The sequence below is a fragment of the Microcaecilia unicolor genome, chromosome 7 (genome assembly GCF_901765095.1).
Source record: "Microcaecilia unicolor chromosome 7, aMicUni1.1, whole genome shotgun sequence".
NCBI lineage: Eukaryota > Metazoa > Chordata > Amphibia > Gymnophiona > Siphonopidae > Microcaecilia > Microcaecilia unicolor.
In genome coordinates, this window is record NC_044037.1 from 226,374,571 (window position 1) to 226,399,975 (window position 25,405).

The following is a 25,405-nucleotide window of genomic DNA, read 5'->3' on the forward strand; positions in this document are numbered from 1 at the left end:
GGAGGTGCCGATGCGTCGGCCTCTTAGCAGCCCGGTACCTGCACCTGAGCCTCACCAGATTCTGCCACTGGCTGCTCCACCTAACCCGCAGCCTTCTCCGATGGCGGCTCTTGACGAGCGCATTTGGGCCCTGCTTCCAGAACTTCTGGAAGGACTGCTGTGCCAGTCTTCTTCGGTGTCGGGGGTGCTTGCGCCTTTCGTGCTGTCTGCTGCAGCGGCATCTGGCCCTTCACCTGCAGTGAGGTCCCTGTCCTTGCGATCCAGGTCGACTACCCTTCCACTTCGGTGGAGGAAGCTTCGCCGCAGTCAATGCGAGTTTCGGCCTCTAGACATTGCTATTGAGGACATCGATCCTTGGCGTTGAGGCAGACTCAGTCTCGGAGTTCCCTTAGGAAGGTACTTTTCAATACTGAAGAGGAGTGTTCGTGGGAGTCAGAGGAAAATCCCAGATACTTTTCTTCTGATGAGTCGTCTGGGATTCCCTCTGAACCTTCCCTTCCACCTGAAAGGAACTGTCTGCTCCTGAGAGTCTCTCTTTTACACCTTTTGTCCGGGAAATGGCTACTGCTATTCCATTCCCTGTGGAGGTAGAGGATGAGCCCATGTCTGAGATGCTCGAGGTCCTGGATTATCCCTCTCCACCTAAGGAGGCTGTGATGGCTCTTTTGCATAAGGTACTCAAGGAAGTCCTTATGCAAAACTGGTTGTTCCCTCTGTTCCCGTGATTCCGAAGAAAGCTGATTCCCATAAGTACATAGGTAATGCCTTACTGGGAAAAGACAAAAGGTCAATCGAGCCCAGCATCCCGTCCCCGACAGCGGCCAATCCAGGTCAAGGGCACCTGGAAAGCTACCCAAACATTTTATACATGTTATTCCCGAAATTCCCAGTATCGGATCCACAGTGAACCTGGGTTGATGAGGTCTCAGTTACCCCACAATTCCATGGTGGTGGACTCCGCCCTCAAAAGAGCCAAGAGTACGCGGGACTATGCCTCAGCGCCCCCAGGCAGAGAAGCTAGGACCTTGGACTCTTTTGGGAGGAAGACGTATCAGGCCGCTATTCTCGCTGCCCGTATCCAGTCTTACCAGCTCTTCACAAGCATCCACGTGCGGAACTCGGTGAGACAGCTGTCAAGTTTGGTCGATGCCCTCCCACCGGAGCAGGTTGAACCTTTTCGCTAGGTGGTCAGGCAGCAGAAGGTGTGTCATAAATTCCTGGCTAGGGGCGCTTACAACTCCTTTGGTGTGGCATCCAGAATCGCTGCTCAGGGTATAGTGATGCGCAGGCTCTCATGGCTGCGTGTCTCTGACCTGGATCATTTGGTCCAACAGCGGATGGCGGATGTACCTTGCTGGGGGGGGGGGGGGGGGGATAATCTTTTTGGAGAAAAGGTAGAGGATCTTAACCAGATCAAGAAGCATAATGATGCTATGGATTCTCCCGTCCGGTGCCTTCTGCTACAGCCTTCTCAACTGGGAGGTTTTTTGGTGGGAAGCGGAGTGCTCCCTATTCCTATGATAGGCGTAGGTACTCTCCGGCTTCTTGACAGCCTAGCCAGGCTGAGCCCCAGCGCACTCGTTCTCATCAGCAGTGTGCGCCTAAGGCCCCCTGCTGCTCCCCAGCAAAAGCAAAGGACGAGCTTTTGACTGGCTCCAGTTAAGCATAGCCGCAGTAAAAGTGTCCGAACCAGACGGCTTGCCGGTTGGAGGGATTAATGTTTTTTCACCAAAGGTGGCCTCTCGTAATCTCCAGCCAGTGGGTTCTTCAAATAGTCCATTTAGGATATACCCTCAATCTGGAATCCAAACCTCCAAATTGACCACCGGGAGCGCATTCTTACAGCTCCCAGCACAGGCAGGTACTTGCAGAGGAACTCTCCGCCCTTCTAAAGGCCCATGCGGTTTAACCCCTTCCACCAGGAGAAGAAGGGCTGAGATTCTATTCCAGGTACTTCCTTGTGCTAAAGAAAACAGGGGGGGGATGCATCCCATCGTAGACCTAAGGGGCCTGAACAATTATCTAGTCCGAGAAAAGTTCAGGATGGTTTCCCTGAGCACCCTTCTTCCCATGATTCAGGAAAACGATTGACTATGCTCTCTGGACTTAAAGGATGCTTACACACACATCACGATGCTCACAGGAAGTATCTTCGATTTTGGCTGTGAACACATAGTAACATAGTAGATGACGGCAGAAAAAAAACCTGCATGGTCCATCCAGTCTGCCCAACAAGATAAACTCATATGTGTATACCTTACCTTGATTTGTACCTGCCTTTTTCAGGGCACAGACCGTACAAGTCTGCCCAGCAGTATTTCCTGCCTCCCAACCACCAGTCCCGCCTCCCATCACTGGCTCTGGCACAGACCGTATAAGTCTGCCCTCCACTATCCTCGCCTCCCAACCACCAACCTCTGCTCCGCCACCCAATTTTGGCTAAGCTTCTGAGGATCCATTCCTACTGCATAGGATTCCTTTATGCATATCCCATGCATGTTTGAATTCCGTTACCGTTTTCATCTCCACCACCTCCCGCGAGAGGGCATTCCAAGCATCCACCACCCTCTCCATGAAAAAATACTTCCTGACATCTTTTTTGAGTGTGCCCCCCTTCAATCTCATTTCATGTCCTCTCGTTCTACCGCCTTCCCATCTCCGGAAAATATTTTTTTGCGGATTAATACCTTTGAAGTATTTGAACGTCTGTATCATGTCACCCCTGTTCCTCCTTTCCTCCAGGGTATACATGTTCAGGTCAGCAAGTCTCTGCTCATACGTCTTGGAATGCAAATCCCATACCATTCTCGTAGCTTTTCTTTGCACCGCTTCCATTTTTTTTAACATCCTTCGCAAGGTACGGCCTCCAAAACTGAACACAATACTCCAGGTGGGGCCTCACCAATGACTTGTACAGAGGCATCAACACTTCCTTTCTTCTGCTGATCACACCTCTCTCTATACAGCCTAGCAACCTTCTCGCTACGGCCACCGCCTTGTCACACTGTTTCGTCGCCTTCAGATCCTCGGATACTATCACCCCAAGATCCCTCTCCCCCTCAGTACCTATCAGACTCTCACCACCTAACACATAAGTCTCACGTGGATTTCTACTCCCTAAATGCATCACTTTGCATTTCTTCGCATTGAATTTTAATTGCCAAACCTTAGACCATTCTTCTAGCTTCCTCAGATCCCTTTTCATGCTTTCCACTCCCACCCGGGTGTCCACTCTGTTGCAAATCTTAGTATCATCTGCAAATAGGCAAACTTTACCTTCTAACCCTTCGGCAATGTCACTCACAAATATATTGAACAGAATCGGCCCCAGCACCGATCCCTGAGGCACTCACCTTTCCCTCCTCCGAGCGAACTCCATTTACCACCACCCTCTGTCGTCTGTCCGTCAACCAGTTCCTAATCCAGTTCACCACTTAGGGACCTATCTTCAGCCCATCTAGTACTTTCAGTACCGTGTACTGCCCTTTGGCCTGGTGTCTGTGCCCAGAGTGTTTACAAAATGTCTAGCAGTAGTCGCAGTGTTGCTACACAGATTGGGAGTGCATGTATCTCCTTATTTCGACGATTGGCTGGTAAAGAGCACCTCGGAGGAAGGTGCTCTGGAGTCCATGCGAATGACTGTTCAGGTGCTAGAGCTACTGGGGTTCATAATAAATTGCTCCAAGTCCCCTCTCACGCCTGTTCAGAAATTGGAGTTCATTGGAGCAGTACTGGACATGAAGACAGCTCGGGCTTATCTCCCCGAGACAAGGGCAGACAACCTCCTATCCCTGGTGTCCACAGTTCGAGTGTCTCAGCAGGTCACAGCTCGGCAGATTTGAGAATCTTGGGGCACATGGCCTCCATAGTTTATGTACACCCATGGCACACCTACATATGAGATCAGCTCAATGGACCCTAGTTTCCCGGTGGTGTCAAGCTGCAGGGAATCTGAAGGATATAATCCAACTGTCCACCAACTTTCGAAATTCTCTTTAGTGGTGGACAATTTGGTCCAATTTGACCATTCCAAATTCCTCAGCCACAAAAAGTGCTGACGACGGATGCATCCCTCCTGGGGTGGGGAGCTCATGTGGATGGGCTTCACACTCAAAAGAGCCTGGTCCTTCCAGGAAACAGGTCTTCAGATCAACCTCCTGGAATTACGAGTGATCTGGAATGCTCTGAAGGTTTTCAGAGGTCGGCTGTCAGGTTGCGATGTACTACACCAACAAGCAGGGTGGTACCAGATCTCGCCCTCTGTGTCAGTAAGCTGTCAAGATGTGACTTTGTGCACGCCGTCATGGCATGTATCTCCAAGCATCTTATCTGGCAGGTGTAAACAACAATCTGGCCGACAGGCTGAGCCAGGGTAATGCTACCTCACGAGTGGTCCCTGAATATGGGCATAGCCAGCAAGGTCTTCTGATCGTGGGGCACCCCCTCGGTGGATCTTTTTGCCACTCAAATCAATCACAAGGTCCCACAGTTCTGTTCCAGGCTTCAGGCCCACGACAGACTAGCGTCAGATGCCTTTCTCCTTCATTGGGGAATAGGCCTTCTGTATATGTATCCTCCCATACCTCTAGTAGGGAAGACTTTGCTGAAACTTAAGCAAGACCGCGGAACCACGATCCTGATTGCACCCTTCTGGCCACGTCAGATTTGGTTCCCTCTTCTTCTGGAGTTATCCTCCAAGGAACCGTGGCGATTGGAGTGTTTTCCAACCCTCATCACTCAGAACGAGGGGTCGATTCTACATCCCAACCTCCAGTCTCTGGCTCTCACGGCCTGGATGTTGAGACCTTAGAATTCGCCTCCTTAGGTACTACTACTACTATTTAGCATTTCTATAGCGCTACAAGGCATACGCAGCGCTGCACAGATAGTGTCTCCCAAGTCTTCCTTGCTTTTTTTTGTTTTGTTACATTTGTACCCCACGCTTTCCCACTCATGGCAGGCTCAATGCGGCTTACATGGGGCAATGGAGGGTTAAGTGACTTGCCCAGAGTCACAAGGAGCTGCCTGTGCCTGAAGTGGGAATCGAACTCAGTTCCTCGGTTCCCCAGGACCAAAGTCCACCACCCTAACCACTAGGCCACTCCTCCACTCCAGAAAAGATTCCATGAAGAGATGTTATTCTTTCAAATGTAGGAGGTTTGCCGTCTGGTGTGACAGCAAGGCCCTAGATCCTCTTTCTTGTCCTACACAGACCCTGGTTGAATACCTTCTACACTTGCCAGAGTCTGGTCTCAAGACCAACTCCATAAGGGTTCACCTCGGCGCAATTAGTGCTTATCGACATGTAGAGGGTAAAACTATCTCTGGACAGCCTTTAGTTTGCTTCATGCGAGAGAGAGAGGAATATGAAACGTGACTGACCCTTAAAACATCACAATGTAACACATTTTTACACTAATTAGTTAATTAAAAGGTACCGCATCAGATGTTCATGAGAAAAGCTATGAGACCTCTTATAATGCCCAGCTATTCCAGATCAAAGCTTTATAACTTGTCATCAGTCACTTGCCAAAGTATCTATACTCCATTGATTTAAACACTTTATAAGCACATAAGCACCGCCATACTGGGAAAAGACCAAGGGTCCATCAAGCCCAGCATCCTGTCTCTGACAGCGGCTAATCCAGGCTTCAAGAACCTGGCAAAACCGAAAAAAAAAAAAAATTAATAATGTTCAATGGACTTTTCCTTCAGGAATCTGTCCAAACCCCCCTTAAACTCCATAAGGCCTGCCGCTGCCACCACATTCTCCGGCAACGAGTTCCAGAGTCCAACTGCACGCTGGGTAAAGAAAAACTTTCTCCTATTTGTTTTAAATCTACCACATTCTAGTTTCATCTTGTGTTCCCTGGTTCTATTATTGTTTGAAAGTGTAAACAAACGCTTCACATCTGTCCGCTCTACTCCGCTCATTATTTTGTAGACTTCTATCATATCACCCCTCAGCCGTGGGAAAGAGCGAATCCATTTATATTTAGTGAACTATATCCTTATAACTAAATAAATGTCAACAAATATACTTGGAATTATATATAAATTTAACACATATCAATGAAGTGAATAGCTAAATAAAACGGGGGAAGACGAGAAAACCAAAATGAAAAAATTCCATAAAACTATGAAAAATACTACCGAGATACTACTACTATTACTACTATTAAACATTTCTATAGCGCTACTAGACTTACGCAGCGCTGTACAAATTAACATGAAAAGACAGTCCCTGCTCAACAGAGCTTACATTCTAAATTGGACAGACGAACAGACAGCTAGGGGTGGGGAAATTGCAGTGGTAGGGGTGATAAGTGAGGGTGTTGAGTAAGAGAGTCATGGTTAGGAGTTGTAAAACCTCTTACAACTATAAAAAAAATTCTTCAAAGATCAAAAATTCCAAAATCATTAAAAACAAAAATGAACATCAGCCATCATAGACCCTATTGAGCCCCCTTGGAGCAAGGGTCCTTAGAAAATGTATTCACCGTCTCTCCTTGTAACATAACAAAGTATTTTAAGTCTCCTCTCCAAGGTGATTGAGATACAGTTTCCAATACTGTGATCTTCAAATTATCAAAGGTGTGACCTTCTGTTAAGTAATGTTCCACAAGAGGAGCAGTCAGGTCCTGACATTTTAAGTGACTGTTATGTTCCAGAAGTCTTGTCTTGACAGTGCGCATAGTTTTGCATACATATACCAAAATGCAGGGGCACCAAGTAGCATAAACTGCCTGAATTGAAGCATATGTGGTGGACATTTTCATCCTGATCACGTGATGGTTCAAAACTAATTCAGAGCCTGAGAGAGAAGTCATACAGACACTGCAACGGTTACAGGGGTAATGGCCCACAGGTGTATCACTGGTACAAAAAGTAGATACATTCCCTAAATAGGAGGGGACCAAAAGGTCCTTTAAATTCTTCCCTTGTGTTTTTAGGCTGCTTGTATCCCTTCCCAAATTAGCATGAACCAGCCATTCTCAACTGGGAGGAGTAAAAGAAACCAATGCTAAGGGCATATGAAAAAGTCCTTTTATTCACTTACCAAATAATGATACAATTATAGTTTCTCATGAGAGATCAACACAGTTACATAGCAAGATGTTTTTCTGTCTGCATCTCTGAAATATTCTTCTGAGCCGGCAGCTTATATCGTTCGTTTCAAACAATGATTTACGTGACTCTTTTTCTGCAAACTGTCCTTCTCACAGATTATTATCTGATTTCCAACGTCTGGTTCTCTTAAACTGTTAAAACAACATTCTTCTGCTGTTTATACTAGTCTCCTTCCCAGGCCCGCTTGCCCCCTAAGGGTATCATAAATTACAGAGTCATGCAGGCTCGTCAATCTCAAATAGATTCCAGAGTCATACAGATTTATCAATCTCTGACCTTTTAACCCATTCCATAGTGCATAACTTGTGCTCATATTTCTTCACTTGTTGAAATGCAAAAAGAGGAGGCTGATGCCCAAATTTTAAATTGGTTGACCTGACAAAAGATGATCCTGGACAATAGGGAAGAACATCTGTAACACATTCAGATGTTTCTGTTGTGGGCAGAAGAAGATAGTCCATGTAGCCCAACTTGCTCTCTTATAGGCCATCTTCATAACTGAAATAGGATAACCATGCTGTATAAAATGCACAACCATATTTGCAGCCTGTTGTCTAAATTGTGAGATCGATGAATAAAAGCAGATACAATCCAATTCCTATTAGAATGGGACGACAGATGCAGTTCCATATTAGACACAAACTAGAACCTTACATAGAAAAAATTCAACACCATGGTTCAGTGAAGAGCTGAAAAAAACTTAAAACACAAGTTAGAAGGTTAGAACGTGCATGGAATAAAAAGAAAGACAACCCCACACTTAACAACTGGAAACAACTCCAAAGAAAATACAAATCTAATATAATAAAACGCACCCTCAACGTTCTGAGGCCAACGTTCTATGAAGCCCTGAAGCCTTGAAGCCATCTGACGTCACTCCCAGGCTGAAGGGTTCGTGGATTCGTGGTGTGAAGCCTTCAAGCCAGCCGTCTCTGCCCCGCCCTCGCCTGAAACCAAACAAATCCGGAAGCGAAGCGTCAGGGAAGGAGGCGGCGCTCCCGACGTCTAGCCTTCCCTTCGCTGTGTTCCGCCTTCAAAAGAAGGCGGAACACAGTGAAGGGAAAGCTAGACGTCGGGAGCGCCGCCTCCTTCCCTGACGCTTCGCTGCACGAACCGCCACGGAGGTAAAGTTAAAACGAAGAAGAAAAAAAAAAAAGGGATGCATGGATGCGAACGGGGGGGGGGAGGATGCATGGATGCGAAGGGGGGGGAGAAGAGGGCGGGCCAGGCTGGGACATGGGAGAGAGAGGAGCATGATGCGAGGGGGGGGGGCATGGAAGGGAGAGAGGGGACTTGCTGGAAAAGGATGAATGGAGGCGGCAGGGGACGGATGGGCATGGATTGGGAGGGCAGGGCTCAGGGAGAGAGGGGAATTACTGGAAATGGATGAATGGAGGGGGCAGGGGACAGAGGAGCATGGATGGGCATGGATTGGGAGGGCAGGACTAAGGGAGAGAGGGAATTTGCTGGATAGGGATGAATAGAGGGGACAGATGGGCATGGATGGATATGGATTGCAGGGCAGGCCTCAGGTAGAGAGGGCAATTGCTGGATAGGGAAAAATGGAGGGGCCAGGTGACAGATGAGCATGGATTGGAAAGGCAGGACTCAGGGAGAGGGAAATTGCTGGATAGGGATGAATGGAGGGGACAGATGGGCATGGATGGATATGGATTGCAGGGCAGGCCTCAGGCAGAGAGGGGAAATGCTGGATAGGGAAAAATGGAGGGGCCAGGTGACAGAGGAGCATGGATGGGCATGGATTGGAAGGGCAGGACTCAGGGAGAGGGGAATTGCTGGATAGGGATGAATGGAGGGGACAGATGGGCATGGATGGATATGGATTGCAGGGCAGGCCTCAGGCAGAGAGGGGAAATGCTGGATAGGGAAAAATGGAGGGGCCAGGTGACAGAGGAGCATGGATGGGCATGGATTGGAAGAGCAGGACTCAGGGAGAGGGGAATTGCTGGATAGGGATGAATGGAGGGGACAGATGGGCATGGATGGATATGGATTGCAGGGCAGGCCTCAGGCAGAGAGGGGAAATGCTGGATAGGGAAAAATGGAGGGGCCAGGTGACAGAGGAGCATGGATGGGCATGGATTGGAAGAGCAGGACTCAGGGAGAGGGGAATTGCTGAATAGGGATGAATGGAGGGGACAGATGGGCATGGATGGATATGGATTGCAGGACAGGCCTCAGGCAGAGAGGGGAAATGCTGGATAGGAATGAATGGAGGGGGCAGGTGACAGAGAAACATGGATGGCCATGGATTGGGAGGGCAGAGCTCAGGGAGAGAGGGGAATTGCTGGAAAAGGATGAATGGAGGGGGCAGGGGACAGATGGCCATGGATTGGGAGGGCACGGCTCACACTCTCTCTCTCATATACAATGTCTTTCTGACTCTCACTCTCACACACTCTGTCTCACACTGTATCACATTCACTCTCTATGTGCCACACAGTCACTCACACACTCGCTTGGTCTCATACACACACTCTCTCTCACACTGTGTCTCACATACACACTTGCACACACTCTCATTCTCACACACACACTCTCTCACAAACACACTCACACCCAGACTCACTCTCTCTCTCACACACTCACACTTTCACTCTGACTCTCAAACAGTCACTCTCACATACACTCTCCCAAACACACACACTCCAAGGAAAACCTTGCTAGCGCCCGTTTCATTTGTGTCAGAAACGGGCCTTTTTTACTAGTATACCATAAGACAAACTAAAAGATTATACTACAAAACTGTAATTGGACCAAACTTCAAGGACACACACAAACTTTTCCAACTAGTGAATAAATTACTAGATACTACACCAGTCACAACCAACAGCAAAGACACACCAGGAGCAGACAATCTCGCGAGATACTTCAACGAGAAAATCGTACAACTACGACTTAAGATACCTGTCAGTACCATCGACTATGCCGAACTCCTTGACTGTCTAGACCCAGACCCTGGCATTTACCCAGCAGACAGAACATGGACCAACTTCGAGATACTATCAGAGGGTACCATCTCCCAAATGCTCAAAAGATTTGCCAAATCTCTTTGCAAACTAGATATATGCCCAAATAACTTTGACATCTGCTCCTCAACAATTTATAACAGACATAACGAAACACTTGAGCTATATGTTACAAAATGGACTCTTCCCGAAGGAGAAGGAAACATTCTATTCACCCCCATACCTAAAGACGCAAAGAAAAGCACCAGCGAGCTAACCAACTATAGGCCAGTAGCATCCATTCCCTTAATAACCAAACTAACGGAAGGGTTGGTGACCAATCAACTCACAAACTACTTAAACAAATTCTCAATACTCCACGACTCTGTCAGGATTTCGGTCCAACCACAGTACTGAAACAGTATTAGTTACCCTCTTGACTAAATTCAAACAAACGATTGCAACTGGAAAGAACACACTACTCCTACAATTTGACATGTCAAGCGCTTTCGACATGGTTGATCACGGAATACTACTACATATCCTCGAGTACTTCGGAATTGGAGGCAACGTCCTCAATTGGTTCAAGAGATTCCTGACCACACGATCATACCAAGTAACATCTAACTCGACTATTTCAGCCACATGGATACCTGAATGCGGAGTCCCACAGGGATCCCCTCTCTCGCCGACCCTGTTCAACTTAATGATGATACCCTTGGCCAAATGATTATCAAACCAAAACCTGAACCCATACGTATACGCAGACGACGTAACGATCTACATCCCATTTAAACAAGATCTAAAGGAAATTTCCAATGAAATCAGCCAGAGTCTCCATATCATGCATTCATGGGCGGATGCTTTTCAGCTGAAACTCAATGCAGAAAAAAACCCAATGCCTTATACTCACCTCTCAACATAACAAGAACAAATTCACAGCCATTAACACACCAAATCTGAACCTTCCAATTTCGGACACCCTAAAAATTCTTGGAGTTACCATAGATCGACACCTAACACTTGAGAACCACGCGAAAAACACAACCAAGAAAGATGTTCCACTCAATGTGGAAATTAAAAAGAATAAGACCTTTCTTCCCAAGGAATGTTTTCCCGTAACCTGGTACAATCAATGGTGCTCAGTCATCTAGATTACTGCAATGCACTGTACGCTGGCTGCAAAGAGCAAATAACAGAAACGGCACTATCTAAAGTCTGTAATGACCTGTTCCTTGCCAAATCCAAAGGTCAATACTCCATCCTCATCCTCCTCGACCTATCCGCCGCTTTTGACACTGTCAATCACAATTTACTTCTTGCCACACTGTCCTCATTCGGGTTCTAGGGCTCTGTCCTCTCCTGGTTCTCCTCTTATCTCTCCCACCGTACCTTCAGAGTACACTCTCATGGTTCTTCCTCCACCCCCATCCCCCTCTCTGTTGGAGTTCCTCAGGGATCTGTCCTTGTACCCCTTCTTTTTTCAATCTACACCTCTTCCCTGGGCTCCCTGATCTCATCTCATGGTTTCCAATATCATCTTTATGCTGACGACACCCAGCTTTATCTCTCCACATCAGACATCACTGCCGAAACCCAGGCCAAAGTATCGGCTTGCTTATCCGACATTGCTGCCTGGATGTCCAACCGCCACCTGAAACTGAACATGGCCAAAACCGAGTTTATTGTCTTCCCACCCAAACCCACTTCCCCTCTCCCTCCACTCTCTATCTCAGTTGGTAACACCCTCATCGTCCCCGTCTCATCTGTCCGCAACCTCGGAGTCATCTTCGACTCCTCCCTCTTCTTCTCTGCGCATATCCAGCAGATAGCCAAGACCTGTCGCTTCTTCCTCTATAACATTAGCAAAATTCGCCCTTTCCTCTCTGAGCACACCACCCAAACTCTCGTCCACTCTCTCATTACCTCTCGCCTTGACTACTGCAACCTACTCCTCACTGGCCTCCTACTTAGCCATCTATCCCCCCTTCAGCCCATTCAGAACTCAGCTGCATGTCTTATCTTCCGCCTGGACCGATATACTCATATCACCCCTCTCCTCAAGTCATTTCACTGGCTTCCGATCAGGTACCGCTTACAGTTCAAGCTTCTCCTACTAACCTACAAATGCACTCGATCTGCAGCCCCTCCTTACCTCTCTACCCTCATCTCCCCTTATGTTCCTACCCGTAACCTCCGCTCTCAAGACAAATCCCTCCTCTCAGTACCCTTCTCCACCACCGCCAACTCGAGGCTCCGCCCTTTCTGCCTCGCCTCACCCCATGCTTGGAATAAACTCCCTGAGCCCATACGCCAGGCCCCCTCCCTGCCCATCTTCAAATCCTTGCTCAAAGCCCACCTCTTCAATGTCGCCTTCGGCACCTAACCACTACACCTCTATTCAGGAAATCTTGATTGCTCCAACTTTACATTTTGTCCTTTAGATTGTAAGCTCCTTCGAGCAGGAACTGTCCTTTGTTAAACTGTACAGCGCTGTGTAACCCTAGTAGCGCTCTAGAAATGTTAAGTAGTAGTAGTAGTAAATAATCAAGAAACTTCAGACAGCCCAGAACACTGCAGCTAGACTCATATTCGGCAAAACTAAATATGAAAGTGCTAAGCCCCTACGAGAAAAACTACACTGGCTCCCACTTAAGGAACGCATCACATTCAAAATCTGCTCCCTAGTTCATAAAATCATTCATGGAGATGCAGCAGCCTACATGTCAGACCTGATAGACATACCACCCAGGAATGCCAAAAAATCATCCCGCACATTCCTTGATCTGCACTTCCCTAACTGCAAAGGTCTAAAATACAAATTGATGCACGCGTCAAACTTTACCTACTTAAGCACACAAATGTGGAACGCATTGCCACGCAACTTGAAAACAATCAGCGAACTAATGAACTTCTGCAAACTACTGAAGACACATCTCTTCAACAAGGCTTACCACAAAGATCAACCTATGTGAGAATACACATAACAATATATGCTTGTTATACCATTATCATGTTTTATCATTATCATGCTGTCCAAGATCATTCTGTAACAATAATTGTCTATTTTTAATGTACTTCCACTACTCAAGATGTATTGTAAGCCACATTGAGCCTGCAAAGAAGTGGGAAAATGTGGGATACAAATGCAATAAATAATAATAATAATATCCGTCTTGGGCGTAAAAACTGGCCCACAGGAATACTCTTATGTAGGTTACATGGATGAGCACTCTGAAAATGGAGCAAAAAACAGTATACTCAAACCCAGTACTAGTTCTCAAACTTTGTTGCACATTGTATATCATTTTTGGATCTACAAAGTGGTAAACGAACTTGAAGTTTTGACCACAACCATTAAGCCATCTAAAAAAAGCATCCAAGCTGGAGATATCACCTTCCCATAAAGAAGATCATCAATAAAATGCTTCCAGAAAAGTATAGAAGATGCAGAAGGGGTACTGGACAGAAATCGCTTTGACATACAAGTTAGCCACATCTGGAGCTACTGTGGCTCCCATTGCTGTACCCTTCTCCTGAAAAAAAAAATTATTGATGTTGAAACATGAAGAAAATTTTTCTCAAAACTAACCTCAAGAGATCAACCAGAAAATTAGTAGATGGATGTTGGTCCTGTCTTTGGATGTTCAGGACCTCTTGAACCACACACAAGCTAGCCTTCTGGGGTATATTGGTTTAGAGTGCCTCGAGATCTGCAGTGACCAAAAGCCAATTCTTGTCTTCAATCTTGCAAGCATCGAATTGCAACATAAAATCAATTGAATCTCTCAGAAAAGAAGGGGCATTCTGCACCAAAGGTCTCAAGAAGGAAACCACATGAATGGACAGAGGCTCCAGTAAAGACCCCTTAGAAGAGATATAATAGATCTAGAGTTATTTTTTAAAACTTGCCCTTATCCATGACGAGGTATAATATATACACATAAAAATACATTAATAATACAAAATCAACATTACAGAAAAAATACATATTATAGGGCGACCTAGTGGATTCTGAAGGTTTTTATGTACTTAGGCAAGATATAAATCACTGGCATCGCCGGATGTGGTACCTGTAAAAACTGGCCTTCACACAGGGTTAAATACTGTGTATCCAACCCCTCATGCATCAGGACATCTACCAAATCCTTCACATATCTCATGGGGTAATGATCCATCCGTTGATAAAATTCAGTCTTGGAAAGTTGGGATGAAGCTTCATCACCATACAACTGGCAGTCCATCACCACCACCAAGCCACCCTTATCCACTGGTTTAATAATTAAAGAAGCATGGTTTCTCAATTCCTTGATAGTTTGCTGCACAGATCGAGTTAAATTATGATGGTAACATTTAGGAAAGTCATATACTTGCAGGTCTTTTATCACTAATTGCTGAAAAATCTCAACAGCAGGATCAACTGGTCCTGGTGGAACCCACTTTAGAGCCTAACTTCACTCATGATGTATCTGTAGAAGCTTCATTGGGATGATTATGAAAAAAACTTTTAATCTCAGCAGATGAAAGAAACCTTGCAAAGAATGATGTATAGAAAACAAATCAAGTTTGGGTGCCGATACAAAAGATAGACCTCTACTTAACACCTGAATCTGAGCTGTAGTAAGTGGAATAGAAGAGATAGTAATCACTGCCAATTGCATCTGTTCTGGGACCGAGTGAAGGAACAAAGATCTCTGGGTAAGTTGTAACCTGGCATTCAATCGGCATTGAAAGCCCCTTGACTTCTAGACCTGCCCCTCTGATGTGGATGATGATTCAAAAAATCCTGAGATTGAACGGACATATCTGTATGGCTGGAATAATGAGTGTTATCTTCCTCACCAGAACTGCAGGAGCTTTGATTAAATGTAACCTTCGGCTTCAACCAGGGTAACCGTGAGCAATGCCAGCTATAAACTCGATCTATTCCTCTACAAGGAAAAGTTTAAGATAAATACTCTATTTGAAGAACAGAGACTGATTGTGCACTTTGAATTTCAAAGATGCTACACGCTCATTGATTCAGCCACATTGTAGAAAATAATTCCATTTCCTTTTGCATACAAACCATTATCACCATAAAATCTTTGCATTTTTTATTTAAAAGATTTCTAGACTGTGCTATTGTCTAGGCAACTAACAATAAAAAATACATAAGGAACCAAAGAAAACAAAACGACATTCAAACATTACAACATACCTCATAAAATATGGTCATATATTTCAGCAGCAGCATTTCTAGTTTATTCTACAAGCCAGTGTTTACTCATCTGATTAATTATTACCATTCAAAACCAGTATTTAGGTTTATTGACTACTTGCCCATTAAAAGCTTCAGAAAATAAAAAAGCTTTTAACAATTTCCAACCCCCTGAGTTCTCACCAAATGCCTCATAGTGGTGGCTGTTCACTTAAACCAGGGGTTCTCAACCTAGTCCTCAGGACACACCTAGCCAGTCAGGTTTCAGGATACCCACAGTGAATATGCATGAGAGAGATTTGAATGGAATGGCTCTAATCATCAGAGACTAAACTATTCACTTTCTACATAGCGTGGGTTTTATCATTAACCCTGAAAAGTTAATGTTTCAGCCACTTGTTCATTCATAGGAACTACTCTAGACACAAATTAAACAAGAACTGTTATGCCAGCAGATAGAATGCAAACCCTAATTTTTCATGTCCTGTCCTCTAGCACCATCACAGTCAAGACCAGCTTACAGATGATGTCATATGGGTGGTGCAGTATATGTGGGTCCTGTGCCCACACCAAACTGAGAGAACTTCAATGGAGTTTCAAGTTACAAGGACCCTCTTCTCGGAATATTCACAGTTCCTCTTCTGTGTAGGCTTCACACCTCTGCATTGCTGATCACACAGAACAGGGGCCCCTTCATCTGATCTTCAAATCCCTAGCTCTGATAGCATGAAAGCTGAGCAATGTTTAATTTTCAATCTAGGCCTCCCAGTGCCTATTCAAGATATCTTGGTTGCTGCAAGAAAACAATGAAGTAGGTATACCTATGCCTTTAATTGGAAGAGATTTCCATCTTGTGCTTCACAAATAGCCATGATTTTGATGACTTACTGCATTACTTTTACCATCTTTATTGGACGGCAGACATACAGACATAGGACCAAACTACAAGGAAACACACAAACTTTTCTCTCTCGTAAACAAACTCCTAAATACTACACCGGTTACCTCTAATAATACAGACACCCCATCCGCAACCAACCTCGCGAAATACTTCAAGGAAAAAATGATAAAGCTCCGACTCAAGATACCTACCAACAGCACTGAGTACACAAACATCCTTGAATGTCTCGATCCAAAACCCGGGGAATGCCCAGCAAGACCGATCATGGACCAACTTTGATACGCTATCGTCAAAGGAAATCTCACATTGGCTCGGAAAATACACTAAGTCACAATGCAAATTAGACATCTGTCCTACTAGCCTAATAAGATCTGCCCCCAAACAATTTAAAAAAAAGACCTCACAAATCATGTAAACCACAGGCTTCAAAATGGTCTCTTTCCCACGGACAAAGGGAATACTTACTCCGCTGCCAAAAGATGCTAAGAAAAGCACAATGGACCTAACTAATTATCGCCCAGTAGCATCGATTCCACTCATAACCAAACTCATGGAGGGCATAGTAACGAAACTCACTGAATACCTAAATAAACACTCAATTCTGCATGAGTCTCAATCAGGATTTCGGTCAAATCACAGCACCGAAACTGTACTAGTATCCGCAATTAACATTAAAACAAGCAATAGCAACTGGCAACAACATACTACTACTACAATTTGACATGTCCAGCGCCTTTGACATGGTTAGTCATGAAATACTATTACATATACTAGAATACTTCGGAATAGGAGGCACAGTTCTCAAATGGCTCAAAGAATTCCTAACCACAAGATCCTACCAAGTAACAACAAATGCGGACATATCACTCCCATGGACACCTGAATGTGGAGTTCCCCAAGGATCTCCCCTCTCTCCAACTCTCTTCAACCTAATGATGGTACCGCTAGCCAAACTGCTAGCCAATCAAAACCTCAACCCCTACATATACGCAGATGATGTCACGATCTACATACCATTCAAACAAGATCTAAACGAAATCACCAACGAAATCAACCAAAGCCTTCAAATCATTCACTTCTGGGCTGATGCATTCCAGCTAAAACTCAACGCAGAAAAAAACACAATGCCTTGTACTCACCTCACAACATAACACAAACAAATACTCCACCATAACCACACCATACTGCTCACTTCCCGTCTCACAAAATCTGAAAATTCTTGGAGTTACCATACGAAGAATACAACGAAAAGATGTTTCACTCCATGTGGAAACTCAAAAGAGTAAAACCTTTCTTCCCGAGATACATCTTCCGTACCCTGGTACAATGAATGATAATAAGTCATCTGGACTACTGCAACGCACTATACGCGGGCTGCAAAGAACAAACTATCAAAAAACTCCAAACAGCCTAGAACACCGCCGCCAGACTCATATTTGGAAAAAACAAATATGAAAGTGCAAAACCCCTAAGAGAGAAACTTCACTGGCTCCCACTCAAGGAACGCATTGCGTTCAAGATCTGCATGATGGTACACAAAATCATTCACACAGACGCACCAATCTACATGCTAAACCTTGTGGACCTTCCTCCCAGAAATGCCAAAAGATCATCCCCTAAAATTTCTGAACCTACACTTCCCCAGCTGCAAAGGACTAAAATACAGGCTGATACACTCCACCACCTTCTCTTACATGAGCATGCAGCTGTGGAATGCATTACCAACTGCTTGAAAACTACTGCCGAAATAACGAACTTTCGCAAATCTCTGAAGACAACTCTCTTCAACAAGGCATACAAAGAGAACCCATAACCCACAAAATACCTACGAATCCACCAGCTTTGACAGTCCACCTTCTATACTATCCTTCCTAAAACCTTCCTTATCTTTTCCCTTACTTAACCCTGACTTAACCTTTGTATACTACCAATTGTATCTGGTATCCTATAATGAATATGCCATAACAAAACAACAATTATATCTGACATCTTGTAATGACTATGACATAACAAAACTCTGTAAGCCACATTGAGCCTGCAAATAGGTGGGAAAATGTGGGATACAAATGCAATAAATTAAATCCTTTATGAAAGTGTATCTTAATCCTCTCTTGACCTCTCCATGCCTGTTTTGATAGGCTCTTGGTTTCATAGTGTCCCTATCATTTCTTAATTTATGATGGACCTTCGTTTTGTCAAACCACTGTTGCAAAAAAACTTCATGTAACTTGGGACCTGAATGTCATCCTTGCATTTATCATAAGCTGCATTTTGAACAAGTGGAGTCTGCTTCATTCATGCATATCACCTGTAAAATATTTTCTCAAAGGACAAACAGGTTCTCACAAGTAGGTAATGTGGCGTTACCAGGTCCGGGCTTTATGATGAGCCATAAGAGCTTTTGTGGAGTGCGAGACATGATCCACTGCACATGTGCGGGTGCCTTCCTGCCCACCACCTGTGCACAACTACCGCAATTCTTTTTGTACCGTAGTGAGGAGAAGACTGCATTTGTGACTTCTCTTCACGCCTGGTGTGAAGAGCTTTATTTTTGGTGCCTTTCGTATTTTTTCGGCAGCTTTTCACTGTGCCTTTTTGGGCATTTGTTTTCCCTTCTCTTCCCATACATTTTTGGTTTATTTTGTCCAGTTTTTAAGTTTTCTTTATTTTCCATCTGCTAGGCTGCATTTAGGCCTTGTATCTGGTCGGATCTTTCCCATCTTTTTTTCCTGGTGCCTTGCCCCTCTTTTCAGGCACCGTCACGTCTTTTGATTTGGCGTCAGTTTTTCGTCCATCTCCTCTAAAGCTCTCAGTGGCTTTAAGCGCAGTACCCAGTACAATTGGACAGTCTCTGGCATGGACACCAATTCTTGGTGTCTTCAGTGTGTAGGGCCCAACCATAGCCCTGCTAATTGTGTCCTTTGTATGAAGAAAAGGACTCAACTATCCAGAGAGGCTCAAAGAGAAGATTTTTGGGTAGCCAAGTCTGGGTCCTCGGCATCGTCTCTGCCCATCTGTTCTGCAGCTTGTCTCAGAGCAGACACCCCAGTCTTTCTCGGTGTCGGCCCTCGAGCGTATCTGGGCCTTGTTCCCTGAGCTGCTGGCATCTCGCAGCACTGTGCATCGGTGTCGGCCCTCGAGCGTATCTGGGCCTTGTTCCCTGAGCTGCTGGCATCTCGCAGCACTGTGCATCGGTGTCGGGGGTGCTTGGGCCTACCATCCAGCCCGCTCCACCTGATCCCTTAGCCTGCGGGAAATGCACAATCTTTAATTGGCTGGCAGATTGCATTTCTTTTACTTATGCCCAGGCTGGGCTGACCCTGGAGGGTCATGTCAAGGTTCATAATGTCAGAGCCATGGCTGCGTCAGTAGCCCACTTGCTGTCAGCCTCCATTGAAGAAATGTGCAAGGCTGTGATGCAGGGGCGTAGCTAGGTGGGGCATGGGCTCCCACAGATTTAGAGCCCCCCTGCTTTCACCCCCCTCCCCCGCTGCTGACCCTTCCCCCCTCCCTCGCCGTCAGGTACCTTTGCTGGTGGGGGTCCCGCGATGCTGATCTGGATTCTGTTTCTGTGAGTCCTGACATCAGGACTCACAGAAACAGAATCCAGATCAGTGAACGCGCCGGACTCAGAGACATGTGCTTAAGGGGACTTCGGCTGGTGGGGGTTGGGGACCCCCGCCAGCAAAGGTGCCTGGCAGTGGCGGGGGAGGGAGGGGGTCGAAAGGATGGGGGAGGGGCGGCACCGGGGGGGGGGGGGCTAAAATGTGCCCCCTCACCTTGGGCTCTGGACCCCCCTCCCGCCAAAGTCTGGCTACGCCCATGCTGTGATGTGGTCTTCAGTCCACACATTAACATCTCATTAGTGCCTTGAGCAGGATAGCAACGATAGTCAGTTCGGGCAGACAGTGTTGCAGAATCTGTTTGTGGTCTAGAAACCAACTCCACCCCCCTAGGCCCGTTTTATTCCGTTCCAGGCTGCACTCTCTCTATTTGTATATAGGTTCAGGTTGATCTGTGTTACGTCCTCGCCGTTGCGAGGTCCGATTGAACAATGCATGTTGTTTTCTGTGAGCCTGGATGCTAGGGATACTCCACTTGTGAGAATTAATGCCCTGCTTGTCCTCGGAGAAAGCGAAGTTACTTACCTGTATTCTCCGAGGACAGCATGGCCTATATTCTCACAAACCCTGCTACCTCCCCTAGGAATTGTTTCCTGTTTTTATTTTTTCTTGCTGTAGTATTTAACTGTAGTGGCCAGGAAAGCACCCGCACATGGGTGGTGGAGCGTGCCTCACACTTCACAAAAGCTCTTATGGCTTGTCATAAAGCCCAGACTGGGCAACATGGTGCTGTGTCTCACACTTGTGAGAATATAAGCCCTGCTGTTCTCAGCAAATACCTAGTACTGATAAGTAACTTCGCTTTTTCTTGTAGTAGTTATATCAACAAGAATAAGTGAACTTCAAGCTTTTGTTATGAGCTGTATACTCTTTCATCATCATAAAGTAGTTCTTTGGACCCATACTGGTTTCTCACAGATAGTAACACTTTTTCATATGGATTAGGAAACAATTCTCCCTATATTTTGCCCTTTACATTCTGGACTGCAAAAGGTCTGTTGCTTATTACCTAAAAAAAATCTGTGACTCCTTAATTTGAATCTTACTCTGCCATTTTGTGACTCCTTTACCTCCACAATGGTGGTATTAGCAAACATATTTTAGTCAATTGATTAGAATCTTCCATTCAATTATGTTAAGAATGAACTGGTACTCCTTTAACTAGTAAAGTGAAACCTAGTAAGGCTCATCTGAAGTCCACTTAACTGGACACCATAATGCAAAGCTGCAACTTGATCCTTTAGTCATACTACTGCTTGGCTACAGTAACTGTGCATTTGTCGAGTTATACTGATTAACTTATCTGTAAAATTAGCAACTCTCACCACCTTTATTTCAGAGCAGGCTACTCCACAGCAGGTATGAACTACAAATTTAGCAGCTCACAACCCACTCTGTTGTTGGCCTACCTCATCCTGCTTTTCAACAGGAAAAGCATTGTTTTTTTAATCTTTAAATGGATGTTTTCTGTACACAGCAGGATTGATCAGACACAGTCTCTTCCATCTCTCCAAGAGTTGCATTTATTCTTGAGCTATGGAATTAACTGAGGAGACCACTGTGCACAAGGGCCATATCTAAGCCCTGAGATAGCTGTTAATCAGTGTGTGGTGTCATCCACTTGTGTGCTTGATCAGTCCTGTCATCTATGAAAGACACCTACTACAGATGAGAAACAGTGTTTTCCCATGTATGCTCTGGAATACATCACCCTATATGTGAGGACTTGCTTCCTTCTATTGTCAGAGAACATCTGCTACAGGTAAGTAATTTGGCTTTATTGCTTGTTTACTTAGTGTTTGTTTCTTTGCTCTTTGTATATATTAATGTTATTACTGTGTGTCTTTGATAAATGGCTATATCTTTGATTTTAAAAATGGATGAAAAAGCTTGTTTGTTGTCCTGACCAAAGCTAAATAATTATTCATTTTCTTCAAAGACCTTAGGTGTTTCCAGCCAAAGTGATCGCGCCATGATTAAGAAGAAAATTAAGGAAATCAGGAAAATGCAAGAAAAACTGGAAAAACAAAAAGAAAAGATTCAAAAGAAGGGTAAAGAAAACCAGAAGAAAAGTAGCAAAGTTGGATCTGCTATGGAATCAGGCTGCTAAAACATTTGTTTTTACCCACATGTTCTCTTTAATTTGGATGGGTCTTACTGACTTATATTTGTATATAATTGTACAATTTAACAAATATTGAGAAAGCGTAACATATTCAGGAAGTTGTGTTAATTTACAAAATATGTTCCTATAAAATCTTTCAACTAACCTCGTATTCATTCAGTTTTAAACATTATATATTACTTACCATATTTCTATGGATAGCTAAAATATGGTATATCACCATTCAGCCTTGTGCTTTTTTTCTAAGAATATTAGGAACATAACGCCTAAATAAACTGTTGCCTTTTAAAATAGGGGTGACATTAAAAATGTAGTACAATTTGTTTAAATTGTACTGAATTAATTTTTGGCACTTGTGTATATTGAATAATGGGTTAAGTAGGGTGGGTATGGAGAAAAAAAAGCAAGTCTTGGTGTCACATACTGCAGCATCTGTCATGTGATAACAGTTATATATTGTGAATGCTCAATGTGTACATTATGAGGATAATTTTGTAACAGTTTGCCTGTGTTTAGAGGTCGAGCAGGCCCATATTTTAGCCTATTGTATAAAAAGACACGTGGAGGGGCATAACCGAATGGGGTGCCCAAGTTTTCCTGAGGGCGTCCTCCCAGGATGTCCCCGCGCAGGGCCGGGAAACCCGTATTATCGAAACAAGATGGCCGTCCATCTTTCGTTTCAATAATACGGTAGGGGACGCCCAAATCTCAACATTTAGGTTGACCTTAGAGATGGTTGTCCCCAGTTTTCGGCAATAATGGAAACCGAGGACACCCCAACTCATTTGGTCGTGGGAAGAGCCAGCATTTGTAGTGCACTGGTCCCCCTGACATGCCAGGACACCAACCGGGCACCCTAGGGGGCACTGCAGTGGACTAACTGATGCACTAATTGAACGGAAAAAGCCCTTCCCTTACCGATCTCTTAGTGATTCGGAAAGGAACGGGCATGCATGAAGGAAATCACATGCAAATGAGCTGCTCACTGTTAACTCATTTGCACATGATTTCCTTCCTAAGGAGGGGAAGCCAGTGCAGAGCAGCCAAGCATTATGCATGGCTGCTCTGCACATGTCAAAGATGGCTTTATACATGCAGACAAGCTGTGTGTATAATAGCCGTTTACAACCTTAGAAAAATACAAGTCCAGGTGAAAACATCCAAGTGCTCGTCAGGGATGTCTTTTTTTTTTTTTTTTAAAGAGTATGGGTAAAGGACGTCCTTTCCTATGCCTCCGTCCCTGCGACGGCAGTTGACGTCCAAAATGTGGATGTTTCTGTGATAAGGATATCCATGCCTTTGCTATGCCTCTGACACTCCCTTTATTTATTTGGATTTTGGATCACAAGTAGCAGCAGTGGGATTTGAACCAGCCACCTTTGGCTTGCAAGACCAGTGCTCTAACCACTCCACTCCCTTAAAATTTGGCCGTCCATAACTTTGAAAGAAGGACGTCCATGCCTTCGCTATGCCTCCACTGACACACACGCACACCTCCCCCCCCCCCCCCCCCCCCCCCCAAGGGACCTACATATTGCTGCGATGGACCTGAGTATGCTATTTGAGGCTGGCAAAAAAAAGTTTTTAAAGTTTTTTTCAGGGTGGGAGGGGGTTAGTCACCACTGGGGGAGGTCATCCCCGATTCCCTCCAGTGGTCATCTGGTCAGTTTGGACACCTTTTTGAGGCTTGGTCATAAGAAAAAATGGACCACGTTAAGTCGGCCACGTGCTCATAAGGGATGCCCTTCTTTTTTCCATTATCGCTCGAGGACGCCCATCTGTTAGGCACGCCCCAGTCCCACCTTCACTATCCCTCCGACACGCCCCCGGGAACTTTGGTTTTCCCTGCGACGGGAAGCAGTTGGGGACGCCCAAAATCGGCTTTTGATTTTGCCGATTTGGGCGACCCTGAGAGGACGCCTATCTCCCGATTTGTGTCGAAAGATAGGCGCCCTTCTCTTTCGAAAATAAGCCTGATAGGCACCTAAGTGTTGACAAAATTGCCCTAGAAAAGCTGCATAAATAGCAGCTAAAATGAAGCTGCAAAAATTTATACATGATCAAGAGGAGGTGTAAATGTTCACACATAAAGTAAATATACATGTGTAAATTACAGCTCTACCCCCAAACATTTCTGTACCCATGCATTCTTGTCATCATGCAAACTTATATGTGCAGTAACTTTGAGGCATTTTCCACATGTATACTATCATATACACATGAAAATGCCTTAAATTACAGCCTTTGGGTCCTATTTACTAAGCCAAGCTGTAGGTGCACTAACTTTTTAGTGTGCGCTAATGCTAGAGACACCCATATATGCTGGTGGGTGTCTTATGGGTGTCTTTAGCATTAGTGCATGCTAATTTTTATCTTGCGCTAAACGCACCTACAGCACAGCTTAGTAAACAAGGCCCTGTGTAAATAGGACAGCATAAGTCACCTCGAGTCCATTTTATAAAAAATAACTTTTCTTTTAAACGTAACTGTCCTCAGTTTTATAACTTTTTCTTCAACTAGCAGTTCAGAATCTCTTGTAACAAATTTTGAATTTTGTGCAGTGTTAAGAAAGTTGAATAGTTTATACTTCAAGATCTACTTATGCTAAGTATAAAGCACCAACTTGTTTTAAGCTGCAATCTATAATAGAGTTTTGGAACAGGCTTTAAACATATAGGGCTCCTTTTACAAAGCGGCGCTACTAATTAATGTGCGCTGAATGCAAATAAGTCTATTGGAATTGAATGGGCTTCTTCACATTTAGGGTGAGCTAATCAGTAGTGCCACTTTGTAAAAGAAGCCCATAGAGAATTACTAGTTTTATACATATTTCACATGAACTGTGCTGGAAAATATATATTTGTATTATGAATTTGAGAAATTTTCAATGCACATTATTTTCTACTAATTAGAATACTAGAGTTGGGAGACCAAATTTATATATTTTACTAGTTTTAATAACTAATGACAGTTTGTTGAAAGCCCGGTTGGGAATGTTAGAATGTGTCGGCGAAACAGTGGTTTCCTAATATGTATTTAAGTGTTCTTTTGTAGATTTAGATATGATTGTGTAAGATACTATACATGCAGCCAGTAATAGTTATGCAATAAGAAATTGACAATGCTTCTGGAAAACTAATAGCAGTCTGATTCCATCTTTAACATTAATATACAAGAAGTGATTTACCATATGAGGATAAAGTCGCTTGCAAGGTCATAATTGCTCTCCAGGGAAAATAACTATGATAGAATCCAAAGCAAAGTAATTCTTCAGAAACTGATATTTAGAAAAATGAAAATATTGTCTATAATGTCAAGTTCAGAAGGAGTTTCTATCCCTTTGCATTTTCACAGTGCAGTAATGTTTAAAAAGTGCAAATTCAAATTAAGCTGGTCACATCTAACTTATAAATCATAGAAGAACCTCAACAATGTGATCATTTTTAGAGCTTGTCT

The 25,405-nt window shown here is 44.5% G+C and overlaps 1 protein-coding gene across 1 annotated transcript in view; it reads left to right on the top strand.

Annotated features, from left to right (window-relative positions):
• Nucleotides 1-22,204, top strand: part of LOC115473968 (neurabin-1-like) — a 337,573-nt gene extending 315,369 nt beyond the window's left edge. The window contains exon 18 of the mRNA XM_030209200.1: nucleotides 21,764-22,204. Coding sequence (XP_030065060.1) covers nucleotides 21,764-21,934 — 171 coding nt within the window. The 3' untranslated portion in view covers nucleotides 21,935-22,204. The remainder of the gene's footprint in view (nucleotides 1-21,763) is intronic.
• The last annotated feature ends 3,201 nt before the right edge of the window (nucleotides 22,205-25,405 follow it).